Genomic DNA, 25,160 nt, shown 5'->3' with positions numbered 1-25,160 from the left:
TTATCGAAGTTGTGTTTTGACTTGATTTCAGCTAACAGTGGTGGTTACACTGTAAAAAAAAAAAAAACTCAAAATTTCAAGGCAACCTACTTCAACAGATTTGTGAGTTTTGAGCCTGACTCAGATTATTTAGTTTTGCCAAGTAATAACCTTTTGTTGAGATAATTTGATTTTCTTGCACTTAATGTATTGTATAGTTAGGATGCAAAACAATACTACGATCCCAAGTTCCATTAACTTCCTGCACAGAGTTGCTCTGTCTGTCTATCTGTTCAGATTATGAAAAGCTATTAATAATTAGGGATCCTATTTAAAGAGTTTTTCAGATTATATTGCTTTTGCCTCTATTGGACAGATGAAGGCAGACAGTAAAGGTGAGAGAGACAAAGGAGACAACAAACCAAAATAAAACAGCATAAAAAACTATAAATGTATATATATATAATTTTTAATTAAAGCTAGAAACATCTGGTGGGCCGAATCAAACATTATGGTGGGCCAACTTTGGTCCGAGCACCCCACTTTGTGCAGCCCTGATCTAAATAAAGACCAACAGGCTCTACAGAGGCCAGATGAGTCTGTTTTTTACTTTCAATAACTGGATGGTTTGAGGCAATTTGTTTTAGAAGTGTTTTTCATTCTCACTAAAGTTTTTTGAACAAATTCTTTCTGCCTCTGCTGTTGTTTTCAAGATTCACTCCAGTCTTGGTGGTTTTTCTCTTAAAGCTCATCATAAAACTTCAGAAACATACTTTAGCTTTAATAGCTTTTTAGCTACGAAAAAGCTTTTCCCCCAAAAAAAGTCAAATAAATGCTTTAGCTAATGTATGTTGATACCAATATAGACATGCAGCGGAAGTCTATTTAGATTTCCACATTTTGTTTTACAGATTTATATCTATCTAGCCAGAGATCAGGGGAGAGAGTGAGAGAGGAGCTCAAACTGTTTACATATTTTTTTATGAACGTCTCGATCTGGAGATCCTGACAGTGAGAGAAACTCACTCATAGTTTGAGAAGATCCAACCCACAGAAAGTTTCACTGTAACCACAGAAACTCATTACCACTGACCTCCCTCTGCTGCAGCGATCCTGTCCTCCTGATCATGTCCCGAGGTGATTTGCCAAACTCTTGATAGATCAATGTTAAAGGGATAGTTCACCCAAAAATGAAAATCCCGTCATTATCTACTCACCCTCATGCCGGTTGAGAGTCGGGTTTATTTTGTTATCCAAATTTATGCTTCTACACTAAATCCCAGAGGCAAATACTGCACTTTTTAACACAAAGTTGAAAAAAGGCTGATACATGGTTCTCACAGGACAGTGATGCTACAGACATTTCATGGTCTTATAGCCCATGATGCATTGCTGTAGATTAAACCAGCCAACAGTGGCCAAAAAAGTAGTTAAAATGAGCTCAACCTTAAACATCTACACCAGTAAACAGCAGTAACATTAAAGTAATAATATTAATCCTAAAACATCAGACATAATAACACTGACAGGAAATATTTTACTGCAATATGACTACTTTTACTTCAAGTATATTTATCTGATAATATTCCCATACTTTTACTTCAGTAAGGTTTTGTGAATGCAGGACTTGTACTTGTAGTGAAGTATCTTTACAGTAAAGGATCTGAATATTTCCACCACGGAGGAGTAACATTATGTCCATATGTTGTCTGGACAGAGGGACAACTTAACGTCACTCTGAATGCATGATATCAAACTTGGAGAGGAAACACAAGTTTACCTGATTACTGTTCACCGCGTGCAATTTTGTCCAATCACAGCAGCTTTTCCACAGTCCAATTGATGACCAGTTATCATCTTCCACCAATCATTGCAGTCCCCTGTGTAAACATACATCTCAACAAACCAACTCTGTATTAAATGCCTTACTTTTTTCCATTAACATAGTCAATAACTGTATTCTTTTAAATTGTAGAATTCTGAGCTAGAAGTTTTGTGAGCCTTTTTTTTAGAGTAATTTATTCTCCTCTGAAACAAGCTGCATTTGATTTACTTATATTGTCTTGTTACATCTTTTTTTATTTTTGGTCTTGTTGCATCTGTTGTGCATGATATCCAGGAATCCTCTTTTCTGTGCGTTATTTTTCCATCCATTTAGGCTTAAATAGATTATGCTGGGAAGGCAGAAGGCAATGATTATGATGTGATTATGAATGATTAAAAAATATCATTAATTCCCTCTCAAAAGCATTAAAACTAAAGTAATGAGCCTGTTTTGAAAATGTAAGGAGAGAAAAATACACGTACCTGTGTTAAAATGTAGAGTTAAAGTAAAAAAGTTGTTAGTAAAATACATAAAGTATATGTAAAGCATAGATATATGACAAAAATCTATACATAACAGCAGAAACATTTGTACTTCATTACTTCTCACAGCTGCCATTAACCCAGAGAGTAAACCATAAACTTTTTGACTTTTTCCTGTTAGGCAATATTAAATATCTTCCTGCAAATATTTGACCATAAACTAAAACATTTGTTCTTACTCTCAGTCACTCTGATAATATTACTCAATCACCTCCCTGCATACTCAAGTTCAGTTCAGCAGAGTCATAAACATCCTTGTTTCTTGGCAGGAGCAAACACTGTTGAAACACACTGGAACATGTTCAATTGCCAAATGAAAAACAGAGTGAGATGAACAGATTGTAATGAGGGAACTGGACAATCATCCATTGACCTATGACTGAGAAAACAATCACTAGAACAAAAAACATGCAGCCATCTGACATAGATCATTTATAAAAAACCTCATGTGCTCGGAAATGAGCTCAAGTCAGCAACATACCAGCACATTTCAACATAGCAGGGACTCAAGGGAGCCATAGAGAGCTGGATACTGTTTAACATGGGAATTTAATCTTTTCCTGCGTTTGAACAAAGAGTTCTCATTCTTAATGTTGTCTAGAGGGGGGAAGGAGGAAACAGATGTCTGTTTCATGGGCTCCATCTGCCTGTAGACTGGAGAAATCATTTCATCCACACCTCCCTCCCTCCCACAAGAGTCCAACTCTCCAGCAATACTGACACCTACTGATGAAAGCTAAGGACAGCAAATCACCCAGAGTTCATATTCTATAACACAATTCTCTGTAAAATTACTTAAATGTTCCACAGTTTATCCCAGTTATATATAAAAAGGTAATTATAACATTAACAGTCAATATTGACATGGTTCAAGAAATGTGACAGTGAATGACAATAGAGAGTAAACTACTCAACATTTCACTCATTTAAGGCAGAAATTGAAGATATGTAGACAACTTATTTAGCTTCTTTGTTTTATTTACCCTATAGGTTTTCTTTAGTAATATAAGATGTTTCAGGGGGTCTTGAAAATAACAATAAGGTTTATTTCATACATAACACACAACTCCAAGTGTTTTAAACTTTCAGTTATTAAAAACAGCAGCATGGCATCAAAAAAAGACAAACAAAATATGAAAACAGAATGCTGTTATCCACTTTTCTCTATTTTCAAAAATAACTTTAAATAAATTGTACTGAGAACCTATGTTAGAGTACCTATTTGATGTTCATCTGCCCCTCAGTGGACATTTTTGAAAATGCAGCTTTAAACAAATCTAAAATCCTAACCTTTGCATCGGCTCTTACATTCCATATAATAATTGGATGAAATGTTTTTGAATCTTACAACAATAGTTTGACTGCAAACACATATTCAGCTTAACAATGAAAATGTTCAGTGCCTTTTTTTAAAAAAACTAGATGTTTTATTGCAAACATATTAACGTTGAATGAAAGGAATGTCTTAGTTTTGTTAGGAGTAGGTTATTAGGAACCCCACCAGCTACAAAACTACAGTAGCTACTTTTCCTGAGCTCCATAGTCTTGCCATTGCAGAAATTAAGAAAATGTAAGCTGCTTCAACAAGGATTCGGTATGGAACATATTTTATGGTGGCTTCATTTAAAGCACAAAGGAGAAAAGTCTGATGCCTGAGGAAGATCTTGTAGATTGAAACACTGCCTTTTATGTGAGTGTCCTAAAGGAGAATTCAAATATATTTATTTGGAGCCTAACAGTGTGCAGACGTTTCTCTTTTGTACCTCCTGTTATATTTTTTTGTCTGGCACCTGAATATTTTTGCCCGGATGTGTGCACACTTGATCCCTCTTCTGAGGCTTTGCTGTCTTAAAATGTCAAGTAACTGCAGCCAGCGTGTTTATTTAATGTTAGTATGTTGCATAAACCAGTGACACACACTGCAGCTCACCTTCATAATACAAAAGTCTCTGCGACAGAGCATGTATCAGACCGTGCATCAGTGTGCATACATGGGACAGCTCATTCTAATGTATGTACAGAGAATTTCTACCTTCCTCATCATCCTTTTGATGATCATATTTGCAACAACTCCCTGGTGGTCCTTCATTAACCCATAATCTGGTGTTCTTGGCTCAGTATCAGCCCATTTACACCACTGGACTGATAATAAATTGACTGGGGTCCAATGAAGAAGACTCACACTATGAGTGAGAAATAAACATTTACACATTTCTCTACAGAAGAACAAACTATTAGGATGAATAAATGCAATACACACAGTGGCAGTAAAACTGTTGTGGCACTTTATTAAGGCACAGTAGGCATTTTCACTGATACAATAATGTGTAATCACCTTCAGGCTATGGAACTATTTCCTATTCACAAAGTCAGCCTCATGTTCCCCAGGGCGGCAGTGATGGAATATGAGTGCAATCTACAGTACAACACTCAGCACACACACACATCCTGAATTATGAACCTATTCTTACGCTGTAACTGTAAATATGATTAATTACTGATAAGTACTGTCAAATTTTGTAAACCACCTGCTATTTTAGAAGATTATATTATAAATAACATGAAAATGTGATAAACATTTATATTATCTAATAAATTGGACTACAAGACAAACTGAATGTCGTCTGCAGCTTAATTTGATAGGAGTCTTATGAATGATAATGGCACGGTGTTCCAGTGAAGTAACCTGAAAATACCCCACTAAAACTGTGACCAAAAAACAGATTGTGATTTCTGGATTTAGAGTAATATTAGAATGGACAACTGGAGTACACTGTGAAAAAAATTAATAAACATGATCAGCATATTAGAAGACTTCCCAGCATGCATTGTTTGAGAGTTAAAACTCTACAGTGACCCTACTTTTTATAGTTTGAAAACAAAAACATATATGATGACAACTTGCTGTTTGTCTCTAACACTTTGTAAGACAAGTCATGGTTTCTTGGTTTCACAATAATGAAAACACAGAGCTGTAATGAAAGTTATATTGAATTCAGTCCCCTTGCACTTAAAATTGAATAAATTCACTGGGAGCGGTTTCACATATTGTCTTTGTGCCAAGGCTGGAACAAAGTAGCTCCAACAGGAGCAGCTGAAGATTAAGTTCTCTGTATGAAATGAAGAGCTGACTCTTAAAGTACAATCGGTAGGATTTGTCCAGTCTATTTGTGTATGCACCACAAAGATGCCATGCCGTCAAATACCAGTGTACTGGGTTGGTCCAGAAACACTTCTAGGAGGTCATAAGTGATGATTTAAAGGGATTATGTTTATAGGACTCAGTACATTATCTTGTAGGAAAAAAACTGAGAAAATGTAAAAGGAAAAACAGTTTGTTGGCGTGACTAACAAGTTGTTGGTTCAAGTGTATTTGACTAAAAAGTTTACTTGTTTTGAATGATTACAAAATTGACTAAACTTTTCTTGTCAAATATGCTTAACTTAAAATTTGAAGGAAGTCCAAACACAAATCTTTTTACAGTGTATACATTGCCAATTTGCTGAAAAGTTGCGCAGATAATTATGAAATGGAAATGTTGCCAACTTTATGTCACAATAGATGTAAAGGTTGATTGTAAGTGTGTCATTGGGTAACCAGGTGTCCCATATATGTGGGACTGTGCAGCATTTTTATCCCTTGTCCCACATCCCACATATTAAGATTCATGTCCCACATTTTGATTGGCTCTAGTTTTCAAATGTCAAACCACCTCAGCGAAGACACTTTCTAAAAATCTGACTGTTATCCAACATATACACAAAAGTGTAGTTTGATTTTATGTAGAAGTGCGAGTGTGTGGTTCAAGTGCAGGTTAACCTGTCACCGTCTTTGTTGCCTGTAGGCTATGCCCAACGGGGAAACTCGCGAGTAATCATAAAGTCACAAGCTATGCAGATTTAGGTGGAAGATGATGGAGACTGCCAGAAAAGAAAATGAAATGGAGCTACAACTGTGTGAAGCTGGTGAAAGGTGATTCTCATAAAGTTCTTGTGAATTTTGCCAGAGTGGGTGAGGAATAAGAAGTAAGTGGTTCAATAACAGATATTCCAATCTGTGGATGGATTCATAGCTAATGGCAGCTACAGTTAGCAATAGTTAGCGGTTACTTTAGCAACAAACAAAGTTGTCTGTCTATCAGAAAACTCAGTAAATCACCTCAGTACTGTATTCCCTGTCGTCAAACTGACCTTTTAAGATTAACACACATCTCAATGAAAAATCCAAATTGTTTCAGGAGTTGACATCAATTTTATATGACACAGCATTTGTGTAATAACACTTAATGCCATTTAATGACTTGTCCTAAATGTAGCAGTGTAGTTGAGGTCAAGGAAGATATTTATTCTTATAATGGTCTCATGACAGCTGATGTTAAAACCAACCACACACTGTATGACAGTTTAATGTTAAAACATAAAGGCTAATTAGTTTCTTTAAGTTTGATAATTAGGCCTGCTATGGCATGTTTATAACAGGTCATGTTGTCTTGATTCATGTCATAAAAATACATCTTAAACAATGTCAAATTTGTTTTAAAAATGTCATAGCTGGTGAAATGGCTCATGTTTATGACAGGAGTCATGTCATGGTTATGACAGTGTATGTCACATCCCTTCAAATAAAGTGCACCAAACAACTGAGGCCTCTAATTAAACTAAAACAACTCCAGAGAGTTCAATAAATCCACATACTGTCATGTATAGCTGTCATACAGCAGCTTGGTGGGAGATTTCAAAATGAGCAAGTATAAGAAAAAGTTTTTGATCATCAAGTTTGAAATGGCTTTCTCTGACTTTGCGTTAATTAGTCCTGATTGTAATTTTCAAGTTCTCAAACAGGCTTCACTTTTGTTTGCTGTTAAACCACAGAACAAAAGTTTAATGTGACAGAGCTCACCGTGGGACAATTTAGTCGGGCTGTACTTTCACTGCTGATCACAAATGTGCGGTGACTACTGACAAGCCTCTACATACAGTGTATAATTTTCAATACGCTGCAGGACACTTACTTTTGATGGAAAGAAATCAGATCCTCTCTGCTGATAATTACTTTTGATTGAAATGTTTATCATAATTATATTTATGCGACACAGGTAGCTTAATTAATTTGTTTCTCTTAATTCAAAGTTGCACCATTGTTTACTTTACTCATTGTTGGAAAGTCCTTCATGAACAATAACATGTAACAGAGCATGCTATGTGTGACAGACTTATCTCCAAAAACAAAGTTGGTCAGAGAAATGTAAAAGCAAAAAAAAAATAAATAAATAAAAATTGCTGCCCTTGTTGTCAGTCCTATAGCAAACTAGTCTCTCCCTCCTCCTCACTCTCTGAGGTATCTAATATATCACATTTTCACAGAAGTTATAGCAACTAGTTACCTTGAATTAATTATGTATTTCTCTGCATTTGAAGATGTTTGGAAATATTTGGGATAATGTAAGTACACAACCTCACATAATATATAACATATGTTTAGCATTTTAATGTGGAAATGTTACATATTATAGCTTTAATTCAACTTAGCACATCCTTGTGTTGACCTTTATTCCACTGAATTGTGATGTGGTGTTTCCTGAAGGCATTGTTCATGATGAAAAATGAGCTAGACTACTCGGCTAGTTGAGGACACTGGTGGCACACACGCAGTACATTATGTCCTTAACACACAAACCATATTCTTAATACTTGAACTCGCTTTCTCTTCACCACTCCACTTGAACTCCAACTTCTCTTCATTAAGTTGGTGAAGGCTCGCTAGTATGGCAAACGACAGGGGACCACCTACATGAAATATTTAGTGGTCACCAAGTAACTTTTTCTGACCATGGGCCACAGGACCATTGTTAATTCTGAACCCTGCAACATAAAAATACATTTACAGTAACGATGAATTAACTACAATTGAATGCTTATTATTCTACACTTATTTAGTCATGTAGACAGATGGTTTTCAAACTAGGGTCAGGGGACCAACAGGGGTCCTTGAGTGTGTTGCAGGATCTACCCAGCAAAAGGAGGAAAATAATATTTTGTAGCACTATATTGGAAAGGGTGTACATAAGAGCATTAGAGTCTTTATGAATCTTTATGACTGTTGTCAGTAAATGCCATTTGTTCAATGATGTCATTTTTAAGACAAAGCTGACATTGTTCGAGACGTCTTTGTTGTGACAACTTTATATCATATGTAGTTGGTTTTGACACTGGCTGTCATGAAACCATTACAGGTGTGTAAGTAAAATGCTACATAAAAATGTCATTAACTGTTATAAGGCTAGTTTGATGACAGAGTACAGTACCAAGGTGACTTATTATTATTATAATTAATGTCAAGTTGTCATAAAGACAGTTCAAATGTCGACTTTGCATTAAAAATGACACCATTGACTCAATGACACTTAATGACAACAGTTATAAACATTGCAATGCACACCCCTTCAAATAAGGTTTTACCAAATATTTGAACTTTTATCACATTTTTTCTAAGTTGGAACAAGGAAAAAAATAGGGTTGGCAATTTTTATTGATTGTAATTTATAGAGATCCTAGTCTGATCATTGATTGAGTGAATACTTGTTTATCTTTAAACCTAAAAAAAACACTCAGGGCAGATTCTCTAAGACAAAATCCTCCCAAACTGGAGGCCCGTGATCTATTGTGGAAGCCCCTCAGATGAAAAAGTTTTGGAACCCATGCTGTATACAATGAAACCAGCTTCATATCTGTCCAGATAATGTGAAACAGTATGTGATTTTCTTGGTACTGGTACAAACGTAAGCATTTTGTTTGAGCGCGGATCAAATGAAAGCTATTTGCATGTAAATCTCAGCAGCTGAGTCACTGCCTTTAAAGTGATTCCAGTGCATAGTCATCTGAAACGAATATGTCCTTATGACTGTGATAGACTTGAGATACTTTAATTCTTTCTGTGTTAAAATACAGCCTAGAGTTAAAAATTGTTTTCTACTGTGTTCTTGGACACTACAGCTTTCTCTTCACTTACTCTTGCTTTACCTTTGGTTTCAGTGCATGTTCCTGCTTTTAACTTGCATGGTAATTTACACACAGTCCCTACCCCACTGATGCAAGTCACTTCCTCTCTGCCTCTCTCTCTCTCTCTCTCTCTCTCTCTGCCTTGCTCTCTTTCTCCACCCAGCTGTAGATCAGGATACATGAATGCTGGGAAGGAGGGTAGTGGCAGCAATAAGAGAGAGGGAGAGGGGGTGAGAGAGGGACACAGGGAGAGAGAAGAGGAGGAGGAGGAAAAAGGCAAGACATAGTAGGACAGAGTGTGTTGGAGGGCAGCATACTGTAGCATACTGCTGTGTTGTGATTATGTGAGTGAGCATGGAGCAGCAGGACCAAAACAAGAGGAGGAAAGAAGGGGGGATACAATGAGGACACAGCTTGGCTTTATGCCTTCATGCCTAATCAATAAAAGGTAGATTAGTTGAGAATCTGAGCATTAGAAAACAGGGCTCATTAAGCAGCTCTGCCTTGCAGAACTGACTGCTTGCAGACTCCCTTTGAGTTTGAATTCGACCACCAAGGGATTTAAGATATGAAGACACTCCAAAGTCACTCCAAACCTTGAGGACCTGCGAGGACATACAACACAAAGCGGAAAACTAGCTCCTGACATTTGGACTCAAGAAACAAGACATCTTGCAGCAGGATCAAACAAACACTCAGGTATGCCTGCTCAACAGAATCACAAACACATACCACTCTGAAGCCAGAAACAGCTATTTTCTTTAATGCTAACAATTTAAAAAGTGAACGTGTGTCTTTCTTGCCTCCGCAAAGGGGATTTAATGGTGTATTAACGGGGCAGGACAGTTGTCACTTAGCGTTAGACGGTGACAACAGACATAGGTCACTTGACTGAGCCCAAGTAACATGAGATGACACAACAACCAAAATAATAGGTGACTAAATGTTCTTTTTGCAATTCTGACATCCCTGGATGATGAAAGCTGTAGGGGAGGATGGAGGGAGCCTTGTCAGAATGTGTTTGCTTGAAATTTATGTCATAAATCAACGCTCGCAAGCACCGACACACACATTCACAGTGCATTTTTGTAATAACTAAGTACATGTCCATATGCAAAAAATCTGCACATTATTGACTAACTATTTTGGCGTAAATCATCAAGATGACCTCCTGCACGCACAAAAGGAAACTGGCATGTGTGAATTCATGGGTGGCACAGACAGACGCACGCGCACCCTCACAAAATGCCACCTCAGTGAAAGGGTGTTCCACTTAAATGCACGCAAAGCTTAATGAAGTCTACACTGTAGCATGAGTGTATACATTATGGCCTCTTTCCAAGGTGAGGAGCTGAATGTGGAGGACAACAGAGTGGAAGCTGCTCGCTATGACAAACATTCCAGTGACTGAGAGAGGAGGGAGAGTTCACCACAGGAGCAATGTTTTGAATTTTATTGCACCAATAAATTATTCTTTGTGCTGTCAGACATTGAAAGAGGGGATCAGTGCAGCATGTTTGAAATGCTAATACAATATAGAACAACATGTTTTCACAGCAGCTGCCTCCACTTATTATTGGCGTTGATAGTGCCAGTCCTGTCTCTAAGTCAGAGTTTCTACATGTATCAGCAAGTTAAATGTTAGACTTTTTAAGACTTTTATGTCACTGTCTAATTAAATTTAAGGTCAATTTTGCAATAAAACTAGGGCTGCACAATTAATTGAAATATTATCAAAATCACAATATGGCCTGGTGCAATATCCAAATTACAGAAGCTGTTTCTTTTTTTGATAGTGGAAAATGTCTAACAAAATGGCATTATAATGAAGTACTGTAGTGCTGCAGAGATGTATTCGCAGGGTGACATACCATTCGGGCAATTTCCTTAAACCCCCAAGCCTCCGAGAGCCCCATAAAAAGCCTGGACTATTCAGTAATCTTACTGCATCTACGACATGATGTACAGTCTGATTCTACCCCAGCGGAGCTCAAAAAAGAGGAAGTGAGAGGATACTAAAAGACAATAGCCACCCTAGCTACAGCCCATCGACCCTGCTGCTGTCTGGCAAGAGATACAGAAGTATCCACTGCTGCACCACCAGATGACAGAGCAGCTCCGTTCCTCAGGCTGTGAGACCACTCAAAATGATTCAATCTGACTCACAAATCTTGTTCTGTAGATGTAAGAAACCATGTTTGTTCAGTATAGACACAAACAAACGTCACAACATAATGAAGTTTTTTTCTGTGAAAATGAAGATTGTGATGTACCAATGATTTCATAAATCACATAAAACATATTGTAATTGCAAAACCAGTCAAACTAATCTCAATATGTTTTTTTTTTCTTTAACATATTGTGCAGCCAAAAAAATTAATATCAAATGTGGAAATACAGGCATACTCTTCTGAGTTAAAAACATTTATTTTGTACTTTCACTGCTGATCATAAGAGTGCACTGACTATTGACAAGCCCCAGATTCTGATATGGTGCTATATCAAGGTACAATTTCCATTATATCTATGCTGAAAGTTAATTAGACCTGTATATTACTATTTCAGCTCTCCATTTTATAGTTAATATGTGGCTTTTAAAAAAATAGATAAATGTGATCCTGTTTCATTTCGCCCTAAGACAGTCTGTTTTCATAGCAAATCTAGTCAACTTCTTTGTGTAAACTGGACTGATAATTGCTTCACCTTTTACAAGTTGTCTTTTGCCCAAATATTGGTGGATGTTAGCCCCTCCATGGCATCCAGGCAGACCCTACGGTGGTCACCAGGGGATTAAAATAGCAAAAACCTACAACTGGAAACTAACAGGATAACAAAGAAATTAATTCATCCCTTGTTGATTTCTCCAGAGATAAACATACACTAATTTTGCCCTTGGTATGATTTTTAGACAGCGTTCAAAAAGTATTTAAAATAAAAAATATTTAAGACCTTCTAAAACTGAATTTAAGACTGTTTAATCCTTGTTAAGACCTTTATTAGTAAATGTGAATTTAAGACATTTTAAAACTTTTTAGTTTTTCTAGTCACACCATGTCAGGAAAGTTTAAAAGAGAGCTGAAATTTGCAATAGATTTTTGACAGCTCTAGTTATCCCTCATTTCTGCAGCACAGAAGCACATCCTTGTCTCAGTTCTAGCTCTGTGCATTGTTTCGACTTGTCCTGCTTACTCATGAGTTTCTTTCACAGCACCGTCTCAAATGCCTCTCACTGTAAACTTGTTCCTCTCTTACTTTTAGACGGATGTAATGGTGTGGAAACACCCCTGCTCTCTTGCACTATCAGACTTTTGACTCAGTCAGACAAAGGATGGGGCGACGAGCGGCTGACCTGACAACTCCAGTTCCAGTTTTAGGTGTGCCTGCCCTGGTTGGAGTCCGTGGCTGGAGGACAACAGGCGGAGGAGGAGACAGAGCCCTCCTGCAGACGTGGGGACTTCATTGCAGCGTTGGTGTTCAGACGTCCCCGGGGATAAGCAGCAGACCACCTACCCAGCACAGTGTGCAGCTAACCGATACACCCTCCACGCTATCAGATATCATTACTCAAACACCCAGCAGCTGTATTACCACGGAAACCGAGTACAAGGAGATATTACTGCTAACAAAGAGTGACAAGGAGAAAAGGGCTATTTTAAAACAGAAAAGTGGGGAATCCAAGACCAAAAAGGAAGTGACTTTCAAAGCACTCGGAGGTGAGGCCTCTAAGGATGTGACCTGCAGTCAGAGGAACAGTAGTGGGACTTATTGCTATGCCAGGGCAATCAAGACTAACCCACACATTGCAGGGACTGTCACTAGTGTCAGACCCAAATTAAAACCTGCTGCCCGCTACGCCAACGGCAGCGTGGTTGACTCAGAGGCGATTGGTGGAATTAGCATCGATAGCGATGACGCAGAGCCAGTAAAGAGCGCAACCTCTCGTGGAAGGAACCAAACGAGACTGCAAGGTCATTATGCAGAGCAGGCTGGGAAGCTGTTATCTGCTGCCCGACCTTTTGGGATGCCACGAAAAATATGCAGCCTTTGTGGTGGGAGACAAACTGTTGTCACTTTGGGGGAGAGAAGCTCCACTGCTGATGCTTGCCTCACCTCGCTGTCAACTACAACACATTTCCAGATGCCCCATGTTGAGAAAAAACAGACAAGCAATCATGAAATCTCTGAAAGAGATGAAAGGACACACCTTACAGTTAATCCACAACTGTTTTATCTTAGTGAGGAACTAAAGTATCGGAAAATACCACACCCAGCATGCCCAGTACACTCTAGGAGCAATCTGGTTGCTTTGTCGCAGACACATGCTGTCAGTGATGCAACATCCACCCAACCCACAACCATCCTACATGCTAAAAGCATCACAGTCACTAAAGCAACCATTGAAACGAGACAAGATGTTTCCAGTACAAAACCTTCCTCAAAATCACAGATACCCCGACCAACAAGTCTCACACTGACTCCACAGATGGCCACGGCTACCAAACCAAACATCCCATATTCACACACTTATCCCAAACACCCCAAAATACCACAACACAACTCCACACAACATAATGTGCCTCAAAATGTATGTGTATCTGTACATGCTACACCTGAAAATACTCCACTTACCCATTTGTACACCACAGCCAACACACACCAAACAACTGCAACGTTTAACACTGCTCTAATGTCCACTGAGAGTATACCTGCAAAAGTTACTGACACTCAACACGAACCCCTGCACTCAACACATACAGCACGAGTGAACATAGCAACAAGTACAACTTCAAGCCCACGAGTGACCCTGAAATGCTCCACCGAATTATTGGAAGTCAATACGTTTGACTCCATTCATAAACTGCAGACAACTGCACAACTTACACCTGCAAGTCCACCATGTTCCTTACCCGACCCCGGCCATAAACCGCAAGAAAAAAAATCCTCAAACAGTGACAGCAAACCATCAGACAAGGCATCTTTTATTGACACTGTAAGGAATTCAACTGGAACTACGCAACATCCACCTCTCAGCACTGTTGTCCCACAGCGCACTTTAAATCATAGCTCTAATATGGATCAAATTATGCCTGCCTGCAGTAAACATACATTTGCGGCTATACAAATTCAACCTAAGTACTCAAAATCTGAACCCACACTTCATGTTTCCACAGTGTCTCTAAATGCAACCTGTAATGCAACAAAACCCCTCGACTCAAGAGCTGGGATGCTTTCAAGTACAGTTCCCAGTCCCACATCTAGATTTAGCAGCACTCTATACAAAAATGCAGCCCTCAGGAACTCCTCAATCAATCTGAAAAATCCACCACCCACCGCCACCGCCTCTTCATCTGCATCGACAGAAAACCAAAGGAATGTCTGTGCATCAGGTACGACTTCGCTTCAATCAGCAGACACAACACAACACAGCAGAGGGCTCAGTCGGAATGAGGCGCCCCGTGCAAATCAACCTGATCACACGCGAGCAACAGACAGCAGAACTCAAACCAATAATGAATCTGTTGTTTCCAATCAGGAAAAGAACTCCGCAACAACTCTGGTGCCATTATCCGAGCCGCTCAACGTGTCAAAAAATCAAAACAGAGGCAGCAACCCTAAATCAACCATTATTCCCAACACTGAACTGTATACTGATAAAAGCAAATTCAATGGTAATCTAATCAATGAATTAGTTGTGTATGAGTCAAAACAGCATGAAAATTCAAATCTATCACAGGTCACTAGCCTTCAGAATAACATTTCCCTAATTAAGTCAAGCAGCTCTTGTCTGCAGGGTTGCATAAACACAGAACAACAAAGGCTTGCACATTATCAAGGATACACAGAAACAGAACACCAGGGACACTGTGCTCCATGCCCACCAGTGAAAACAGCCCAGGAGACGGATCTAAATGCAGAAAAGTTTGCCATGGGTATATCAGTCAGGCATGCAAATATTAAGCTTAAATCCAATGCAGATGAACAGTCATGTTCCAAAAACCCAACAGCCTCTGTCATAACGCAAACAAAGTCTGAGCCCAGTATCTCAACACTGGAAAACCCCATCACTGAATTTTCAGCCCAACAAAACTCTCATTCAGATACTTTAGCGCAGCCACAAGCACACACAAGTCCACAGCCTTCCTTCACTGCACCAGCTGCATTTAACAGTACGCACACAGGCCCTGAATGTAATTCCATATTGCCATCATCAACAATACACTTGGCGTCCCTTCCCCGCCTCCAGTCCTGCGAGGCAGAGGCAATCGTCAGACCGGATTCAAAGTTTAGCCCTGCTCCCCCTCAGTCGCGCCCAGAGGACACCGGCCTGGCTCACTCCCACCCAGCTGATGCAGCCTTGTTGCTGCCTCCATCCCCACAGTGCTGCAAATCAGCAGCCCTACAGCAGAGGCTGGAGACTGTGGAGGCCAGCCTGGCAGCCAACAAGGACAGGATCACCACTCTGCTTAACATTATCCATGACCTGGAGATGTGCCACACTCCGTCCAGTGGGTAAGAGGATGTGCGTGTGTCTGCATGTTTAGTAGGGCAGGTGAAATAACTTCTGTCACAAGTCATGTTTTACATATGTTACATATAAAAATGCAACAATTATTCCATGATGCTTAATAAACATTTAACATGCAGTTTACCCAAAACCTGCAGGGCCAAATATGAGTTTTGTTTTATTAACACAGGTATACAGTAGCTGAATTTGGTCCAGGGAATTACTTTAAAAGCTGTCCTGCAGTGCTGGTCTTTGACTTTCCAGTGAGTCATCACTTGCATTTACTCAGTCTCTCAGTGACTGAGTAATTCACTGGCAGACTGCATTGTGTTTTTATCTAAAATGTGTTGTAGGTGAGTTTGTGCAATTATATCTGAGTAATCATCCATACAGTGGTTTAGTGGAGAGGCTACTAGTTACTGTGATGGAAATATAATTTGCAGGAGAAAACCAGGTTCCAGGGTAATTAAACACCTTTTTGTCTGCACCTTAAGATATACTGTACAGGGCAGACATATTTTTTAATCAAAAAATACAGCACAGATATCAGTTGTATTTTACAACCCTATTAAGTTGTAAAATAAGGTGATAAATTATAGCAGTGCATGCTTGTTACATATATCAGCCCAGTCTCATGCCAAAGCCTGTAATAGACCCACCGATCCATTACAGCAGTAGTTCCCTAATGGTGTGCCCTGAGGCAAGTCCTGTTCTATTGTGGGATTTTGTTGTTATATACAAAAAGTTATGAGTGAATTTTTTTTAGATTATTTATTAGGGTGATTTACGCCTGTAAATCTCTCTGCCTCTGATTGGCTAGTACTCGATCCCTCCATTGGTTAGGTGGTTATTGAGGCTATTTTTTGAGGAATACAGGTTGTGCCTGGAGATTTTGGCTCGGGCTTTGGTGTGCCTTTGGCACAAAAAGTTTGAAAACCACTGCATTAGAGGATACTCTGTCTGTGTCATGTTTTGGCTGGCCTGGGCGTGAAAGGCGCATGCGTGTATGAAGGTGCAGGACCAGCAGGGAGCAATAATCACAGGAACAAAAGGACAAATGTAGAGCCAGAAAATCTGTATAGGGAGAAGGCTAAGGTGGATGGATGGTTAAAACACAGCACTTTTACACAGGAGACTGGGGTTTTGATTCCTGTGTTTGACTAATCGTCAAAGTTTTCGAGGATATAAAGAGATTTATTTATCATTTACAACAAGATTGTATAATGAGATTTTGATGCAGTTCCCTCTTGGATTGATTGATTGAATTGGCTGAAGCAATAAAAGAAAAAAAAATATAGAAGAAATTCATTTACATGGAGGAGTTCTGAGCATGAATTAAGCAGTCTCACATCCTGAGGGATGAAACTGCTCTACAGTCTTGTGGCACAGCAGTGTATACTTCTGTATCTCTTCACAGACTGCAGCAGGGTGAACAGGCTGTGGCTGAGAAGGGTGCTGTCTTCACTGGTGCTCAGTAGTCTGGTTTCTTGGTCGAAAGTTTCCTTAAAAATACAGCCGTGTCTGAGCCTTTTTTAACAGGGTAGAGATGTATGATATCCATGTTGATTATTTTAGGGAAGTAGCTATTGCAACCCAAACCATCATGTTCTCCTAAACATACTGCTGCCTAAACTGAAGCAAACTGACCATCACAGTCTCAGTAAATTTATTTTGAAAGTCTAACCTGCCATTGCATATGTGTCATTGCTAACTTCACCACTGAATGAGACCTGTTCATGCCTTGGTAGGGCAAAATCTGACACTGTCACGACAGACCAGTGGGCCTATTATACAGTTTGGCATGATACTGGGTTGCATATACCCTATGATCATCATATCTGATGCATTGAAGATAATATATATAATCTGTGCAACACTCTTTTCCTCTAAGATAAAACTGCTGAATGCAAAACAGTTTAAAAAGATTAATATAATTTGAAAGAGACACGATAAATGTTCTAGAGTTCATTTAGATGCAGTAAATTGTTATTTATTGACTTACACTGATATTGAACCAGTATCCACGTTGTAAATAAAGCCCAAACAAGTGAAACAAATCATGATTTGTACCATTAATTACAAGGGCTATGATGCAAGAAGTTGCACCTTTTGAATGTTCTTAAGCTGGCTCTGTGGCCACTATAAATGTGTTATAAATCAGGGATCTTAGTGTGACAATGTGAAGCTTTAACATTGTTACAAGTTTGCAAACAGGCCTGTGAATGTGTGCCTGAGTGTGACAGAAACCTACTTGGGCATTTCAAGAGGGCACGTCTCCGAGAGATTTATTTAGCCATATAACTCTTCTGGGACAAATAACAGGAATTAAAACCGCCTCCTGGCAATGTGTCTCTGTCAATCATTCTCATCCACTGTAGTGTGCTAATAAGTTGTGACTGCCTCTGAGGTCATGTTTCAGAATAACCAACTCCTAATAACCGACTGATGTCTGACATAATGCATGTTATACAGCTCATCGCTGCCAACAGCGGTCTGAATGAACATCAGACACAGAGCATGAGTGGAGAGAATATTAAATTGCGAATCTGAAAGGAGGAGAGTTTGGGAAATTTAAATTATTTATTTGCTGTATGCAATTTAATTTACTTTCTGTTACCCTAGTCGGCGATGCTACCAAACTGGACAGGATCTGAAAAACTGCTCGACCTGCCAGAAGACTGCGTGTATTGTCTACAGGTGAGATAATAGTGAAATTGCCAATTTTGCCTGCATGCAGTGCTTGAACTGATAAGTGATCAAAGCAGCTATAGAATTCAGCCTTTGCCCAAATATAATATCATGAATATATAGTATGAAATTACTTTGTGTTACTCTTTGGGAATGATTAAAGGCTGCAGCAGGGAGCCTTCATTTAGATACTGTTATCTGGGCTTAAAATGTTCCTTAGTGAGATATTTTCAAAAGGATATTAAAAAAGCTGAAACTAAAATAAAATAAGTATTTTACAGTGATACTACCACTGGTTTTTACTTGACTTGAACGAAAACAGGGCCAGCTCTAGGATTTTGGTGGCCCTAAGCAAGATTTTGTTTGTGGCCCCAAAACAATCCCATCACAACCACCAAACCACACACACTGTTCATGAATGAACACACACACTTTGCTTGTTAGCTTTATTGCTTACCAGTGTGTTGTAAAGTTGTGTTTTGATCTAGAATGAATTCAACTGAACATAGCCACAATCATTTTAACCTGGCAGGCTGGCTTGAAAGTAATGAATGTGTTTTTTTTCCCTTTAGAACGAAGTTGATTTCTAGCTATTTGCTTGCTAGCTGACCTCCGTTACCATGGCTACATACTGAGTTATTCAATTGAGCAAGTCAACTTAACACCGTACAAAGTGTGAAGAACAGGCCTAGAGCTAGAGCTTCATCAATTTTATGGGTCACTTGGCCTTTAGTGTTATCTCTCATTAAAGTGTAGTGTCTCATTATTTTGAGACGCTAAGTCATTATTTTTAGAACATTTCTTAATATTTTGAGATACTAAGTCATTATTTTGAGATACAAAGTCATTTTGAGAATGTTTCTCATTATTTTAAGGTACAAAGTCATTATTTTGAGATTCTAAATTTGCATTGTAAGGCTTAAAAAACACACAGAAAAAAAAAAAACAGTTCTGCAGCTGTCATAGGGATGAGTTGTAAGAATGCTGTCCCTAAACAACCACAGTGACTGTTTATGCCAGTGACTGGCCCTGAAAATAAATGTAACGCGACATGAATTTCAATAAATCCAAAATTCATCATGGCTTCATTAAACAGTTGGACAAACACAGCGGTAGGGCCATGTATCACTTTATTCAAGGACAATTTCAGAATTTAGGTTTCATTTGAAGTTTCCTTTATGTATGAGACACACAAATCAACGGGGTTGAGTCCATTTGCCATCTCAGTTGCCAGGCAGTTCTGTGCCAGCCTGCTCACTTCACTTCACTGAAAATTAATGACCTACTGTATGGGCAGCTTACCAAATGAAAAGCTCCGTACTGCTCATTTGTTTCTCGCTCACAATACATAGGGAGATTACATTATCCTCTCTGAGCGAGCCATAAATCTTTTGAAGCAACTGTCAAATTTAAGCACTGATTGTATGTGAGTCAATCTGTTCACACAGCTGATTTATGGAGATTAAGATTCTCGAAAATTCAGGAAGGAACAAGTTGTGCCCAAGCAGCCTGAATGATTGATTTATAATGGTTTATAATGTTTTTTTCAACTTAAGTTATTGTTAGTTGTTGAAGTTGTTCATTTGTAGACAAGGTAATTTAATTTTATATAGACATAAGAGTTACATTTCACCTCATCTAATAAAGATGAGGTGAACTGTAAGAGACAAGAGACAAGAATTTATCTCAAAGGGATAGTTTGGATTATCTGATGTGGGGTAGGTATGAGGTACTTATCCATAGTCAGTGTATCACCTGTAGTAGATGTCAGTTGATGAGACCCTGGTTAGGAGAAGCAGAGAGGGACACCAGCACAGAAGCTCAGCAATCTACTGCTGTGGACAAAATGTATTTTAGCCAATTAAAAAAAGAAAAATCAATATTAGTTTAAGTGTACGCTGTATTAAGAATATTTTCACCACTTTGCCATATTTTCACCACTTTGCCATTTTTCAGCCTTTTCTGGCAGGAAAATTAAATATCTCCACAGTAACCAGACTCCATAGGCAAAATAAGCAATCTTGTAATAACTGCCTTGATGTGTTATTTCTGTGTTTTCACCAAAGTCATACAATAACACAAAAAAAAACAGACAGGAGGAAAGAGTGGGGGTGGGGTGGGATATTTTTGCCAGAAGGGGCACGGCTGAGGTGTGGTCCTGCTCCTGAAACTCTGCTTAATAGCTTCAATTGATAATTTTACCTTATGGAGTCTGTTTGCTTTGAGACATAAATATAATGACGGCGTCCCATCACAAAAAACACCATCAGAAAAGGCTGTCTGATAGCAAAGTAAAGCAGTGAAAATATTCCAAATATAGTGTACATATAAACAGACAACACTTTTTTAGGTTTTACCAAAAAAAAAAAACACATCAAATTATCTGAACTATTCCTTTAAGATAAGAGCACTTTAGATAAATTTTACTGCTTATTACAGCTTACTTCATCTACAAAAATATTTTATTTCTATATGAAATGAAATGACCTAGTCTGCAAATAAACAATGCAAACAGGAACTTCAGTGAAGTAAACAAAACCCAAATTTGAACTATCCCTAAAATGAGATATTTGCATTTTGATATTTGCACAGCAATTTTAAGAAATACATAATTTTTTGCCAACAACAATAAAGAGGGTTGTTGGATCTGTGCATGTATGGTACATTATCACAAAAGTGAAAGTGTAATTTGCATTTAATTAAAGGAAGATAATGACAGATATTATTTGACTTTGATCTGAGAAAAGCTTTTAATACATTTAGCTTGCCAGTTTTGTTTTAGTAAGGATGTACTGTACTGTATGAAGACTTATCATGCAATAGTGGTTCGCTCAATGTTCCAACTTTTTGCACCCATTAGCCGAAATGTTGCGTCAGGTGGAGGCAACAGAAAAAAATAAGATTTAAAAACAACTGTCCCAGAATCCTGTATGGAAAAACGAGGCTAAGCGAGGCTAAGAAATCTAAAACTCTTCTCATCATCTTTTGGGAAAAAAAAAAGCCTCATGCTCTACAAAGCAGAACCTAAAACGGTCTTTATCTTGAAATATTCAAAACATTCCTCTTGATCTGCTTATTTTCAAAACCCCTTTGCATGACAAAAAGACGTTGCGTAAGTTGATTTGCTGACTAGTGTGTGCGTTGGCATCTGGTCCTTAAAGGCCAAGTGGAAGATAAGGATATTCAAACAAGACACCTTCAGACAAAAAAAAAAAAAGATACCCTGCTGGGGGAATGTCTTCCTGCCGAAACCAATCAACCACTTTGAAATCTGACAAGCACAGAGCTTCCCACATGAGGAGCATCACACAAAGCAAAGTGAACGGAAGCTAAAAGCTTGATGCATAATAGAAAAATCAGCTGAAATGCAGATCTGAAACACCTGAACATTCATTTGTATTCTCTGGCAACAGCTGAATGTGATACATTGTGTGTTGTGTCACATCTCTGGAAGTCTATTTCTGCAAAAGAAAAAAACAAAAGAAAACACAGATAATCATGATAAAATAAAAAGTCAAATGAGAAAAAACATCATAATGATGGCATAAAACAATTGTACTGAAAAAGTTATACGTATGAGATAAAAACTCATAATGAGGTTTTTAAACAGTCAAAATTATTATTAAAATTATTATAAAAAGTAATAATAGTGATAAAAAGTGATAATAATGACAATAAAAAGTACAAATTATAAGATTAAAAAGAAGTCTGAATTATGAGACAAAAAGTTAATTTATGAGATAAGAAGTCTAAATTATGAGATAAAAGTAATAATTATGGGATAAAAGTCATTATGAGTTTGAAAAAAGAGTCAGCATTCTAAGATGTAAAGTTTGAATTATGAGATTAAAAGTCAGAATTATGAGATAGAAAGTGATACTTATGTGATTAAAAAAAATCTAAATTATGAGGGGAAAAATCTAAATTATGCCATATAAAATCTAAATTATGCGATAAAAATAATAATGATAATCATAAAATTGTGAGATAAAAATATGACTTTTTATCTTATACTTATGAATACCATGGGAATGTTTTTTCTTATTTTCTTTTTGGCGTTTTGTAATTTTGTGCTGCCTGTCTGTCTGTCTGTCCGTCCAGTGTGGAGTACGACTTCAGGCAGCAGGAAAGACGCTTCCTGGAAGTTCTGAATCACTCAACGAGAGGAACTAACGCTTTCTCCGTGCACCTGTCCCAGCCCCTGAACTTTAGCCTGCTCAGAAATGTCATCATTAAAAATTTAACAAAGTCAAAGGTGAAAAGCAAAAAGCTGTGCAAGACCCTGTTCAAATGGCTGCCCAGGAAAATCCAGCAAGTGTAGACCTCTCAACAATACCTGTGTGCTGTCTAATAGCCATAAGCCTGTGTTACAAGTGACCAGCAGAAGCCTTTGCAGAGGACTCTTTATTCCCTTCCTTCCCAGAGTGAGATTACTTTGAATTAGAGTTTTACCCAGTAGAGTTCCACTCTCCTGCACATTGTCAAAGCATATAGGCAGGATTTTGTACTCAAATTTGCCCCTGATCTCTGTGACCTTCAGCTAGTATCACCCATGAGGGATTCTTAATTTCACTTTTGAAAGTTAATGCTATTTTGCTGTCGACATGCTTGCTTAAAAAACAGATTTTTTAAAATTGAATTTCATATAACATTCTGCTCTGTTTGCACTATTATGATTAATGCACTATTGAGTTCTGGTTGATGTTACATTTCTCCCTCAAGTGTCCCCTCACCTGCTTCTCCTCAGACTAAATGTGCAGCATATAAAGTTTTTGAATGGAATCATTTTGAAATGCAAAAATAAATCAGACTTTACTGACTGTTTCTGTTAATGTGTCTGTTAAATCTGAATGCTAAACCTCCCTTTGTACACTTCATGAAGGACATGAAGAACATTTTTCAGCTAAAACGTACAGCTTCAGTGCATCTAAACCTTTTCACTTCTGCAACCTAACGTAGCTATGAGAGTGGGGGAAAATAGAGAAACATTCATTATGCCTTTGCCAATTGCGCTGATGGTCTCCAAATCCCCAAACAATCTGAACTTCATAAAAGGTTTCTGAGTAAAACAATGACATGACGAAAGGCTGCAATGAAGCGTGAGTCACATTAAAAATGTTCATGTGCACATGCACAAACCCATGATGAGCACACTCATGGATGCGGCAACATGAAACAAAACCTTGTGGATGGTTTCATAAATTATCAATGCAAGGGGAGCGTGAGATTTGGAGAATTTCTGGATAAAAGCTTAGCAGCAAAGAACTTATAAAAAGTGTATTTGAGCAGTGAGCCAAGCAAAAACTGTGATATTGCCTTTTGAGCAGGAGATACTTAGATCCTTTAATTAAAGGGCCTCTAAGAAGAAATAATACCACCTGAAAATGAAACTCTTGCAACAATGGTACCAGAGGGAAATGTGGATCCATAACAACTGTAGCAGCCCTACAGCCTCAATCAGGCAGCACGTGTCTGCCATCAAGGTACATTTGAAGGGATAGTTTGGATTATTTGACGTGTGGTTGTATGAGGCACCAGTGTTACCTCCAGTAGATGCTGGTCAGCTCGCCCACGGTTAGAAGAAGCAGAGAGGAGCGCTAGAACAGAAGCTGAGTGATGAACTGCCGTGGACGGAGTGAGCAACAAAGCATCACTGATGGGCAGAATTCTTAAACTAATTGAATGCTCCTTAGTCACAGTTAGTACCTGTTTTTCTTTTCACTGGTTAGATATTTGTAAAACTCATAGACAGACATAAAGGGTGACCAATAGCATTGATTTATGAAGAAAACATAAAAATGTCAAAATATGGAGATATGAGGTTTGTATTTGACAGCGATGAATAGGTATTTTAGCCACTTAAAAGTCATATAAAATCTGACCTAATTTGTGATTCCTAGGTTCTATTTTATATAAATCATATCATAGTCAGCATCATTACTTTTAAAAGGACATTTTCATGAAAAATACTGAACAGAACAAAAACAGGCTACAGAAAAGAACACAGAGAAGACAGCAGAGAAATTTAGAAAATAGGATAAGCTGCAGCCATGCTTGCTTATGCAGAGAGCTCTAAATTGTTGACTTAAGAGTCCTGCTGAGGTTGTGCAGCTCTCTGCAAATGGACTTGCCAATTTTGAAAAGTGGTGCTGCTAAACAATATTGCAGCACCAGCAATGCCCCAAGTCCTAGAGCCAAAGACAAATGGGTCTATAAAACAAAACATAAACAGGCCAGACAACATATTGCAATTATGTTCCATATCAGAGAATATCTTTTACAGTGAATGAAACAACTTGTCAGCTGTGTGAACATTAACGTGTTAAATTTCGAAGACAAGTGGTTCTACAATATCAGTTCAAACCCTCTTTATAGCTGTAAAAGTATCCGTGTAATCCACATTGTGGCACAGCAGAACAATTTAGTGCGTCTCAGTTATGTAATCACAGCAACAATATGATTGCATTGCTTCTTGTGAAGTGTGGTAACCCGAGGCAGATATTGGGGAAATTACCTAATCAATACTAAACTGTCTGTTGTGCCTCAGGAGATGATTCAGCACCAGTCAGGCATGAATTGCTGTGTTGGTGCAAATAAGATGTGCACAAAGAAACACCTTAAG

The 25,160-nt window shown here is 38.2% G+C and overlaps 1 protein-coding gene across 1 annotated transcript; it reads left to right on the top strand.

The window, feature by feature from the left end:
- Window positions 1-9,597: 9,597 nt before the first annotated feature.
- Window positions 9,598-23,353, top strand: LOC146318746 (uncharacterized). Its single transcript, XM_084730865.1, has 4 exons — window positions 9,598-10,044; window positions 12,604-15,855; window positions 18,473-18,547; window positions 22,640-23,353. The coding sequence occupies exons 2-4, from the start codon at window positions 12,674-12,676 to the stop codon at window positions 22,857-22,859; spliced, it is 3,477 nt and encodes a 1,158-aa protein (XP_084586991.1). The 5' UTR covers window positions 9,598-10,044; window positions 12,604-12,673; the 3' UTR covers window positions 22,860-23,353.
- Window positions 23,354-25,160: the final 1,807 nt, after the last annotated feature.

Source organism: Lutjanus erythropterus, chromosome 11 (genome assembly GCF_056507025.1).
Source record: "Lutjanus erythropterus isolate fLutEry1 chromosome 11, fLutEry1.hap2, whole genome shotgun sequence".
Classification (NCBI taxonomy): domain Eukaryota; kingdom Metazoa; phylum Chordata; class Actinopteri; order Lutjaniformes; family Lutjanidae; genus Lutjanus; species Lutjanus erythropterus.
This window is presented reverse-complemented; position numbering and strand designations above follow the sequence as displayed.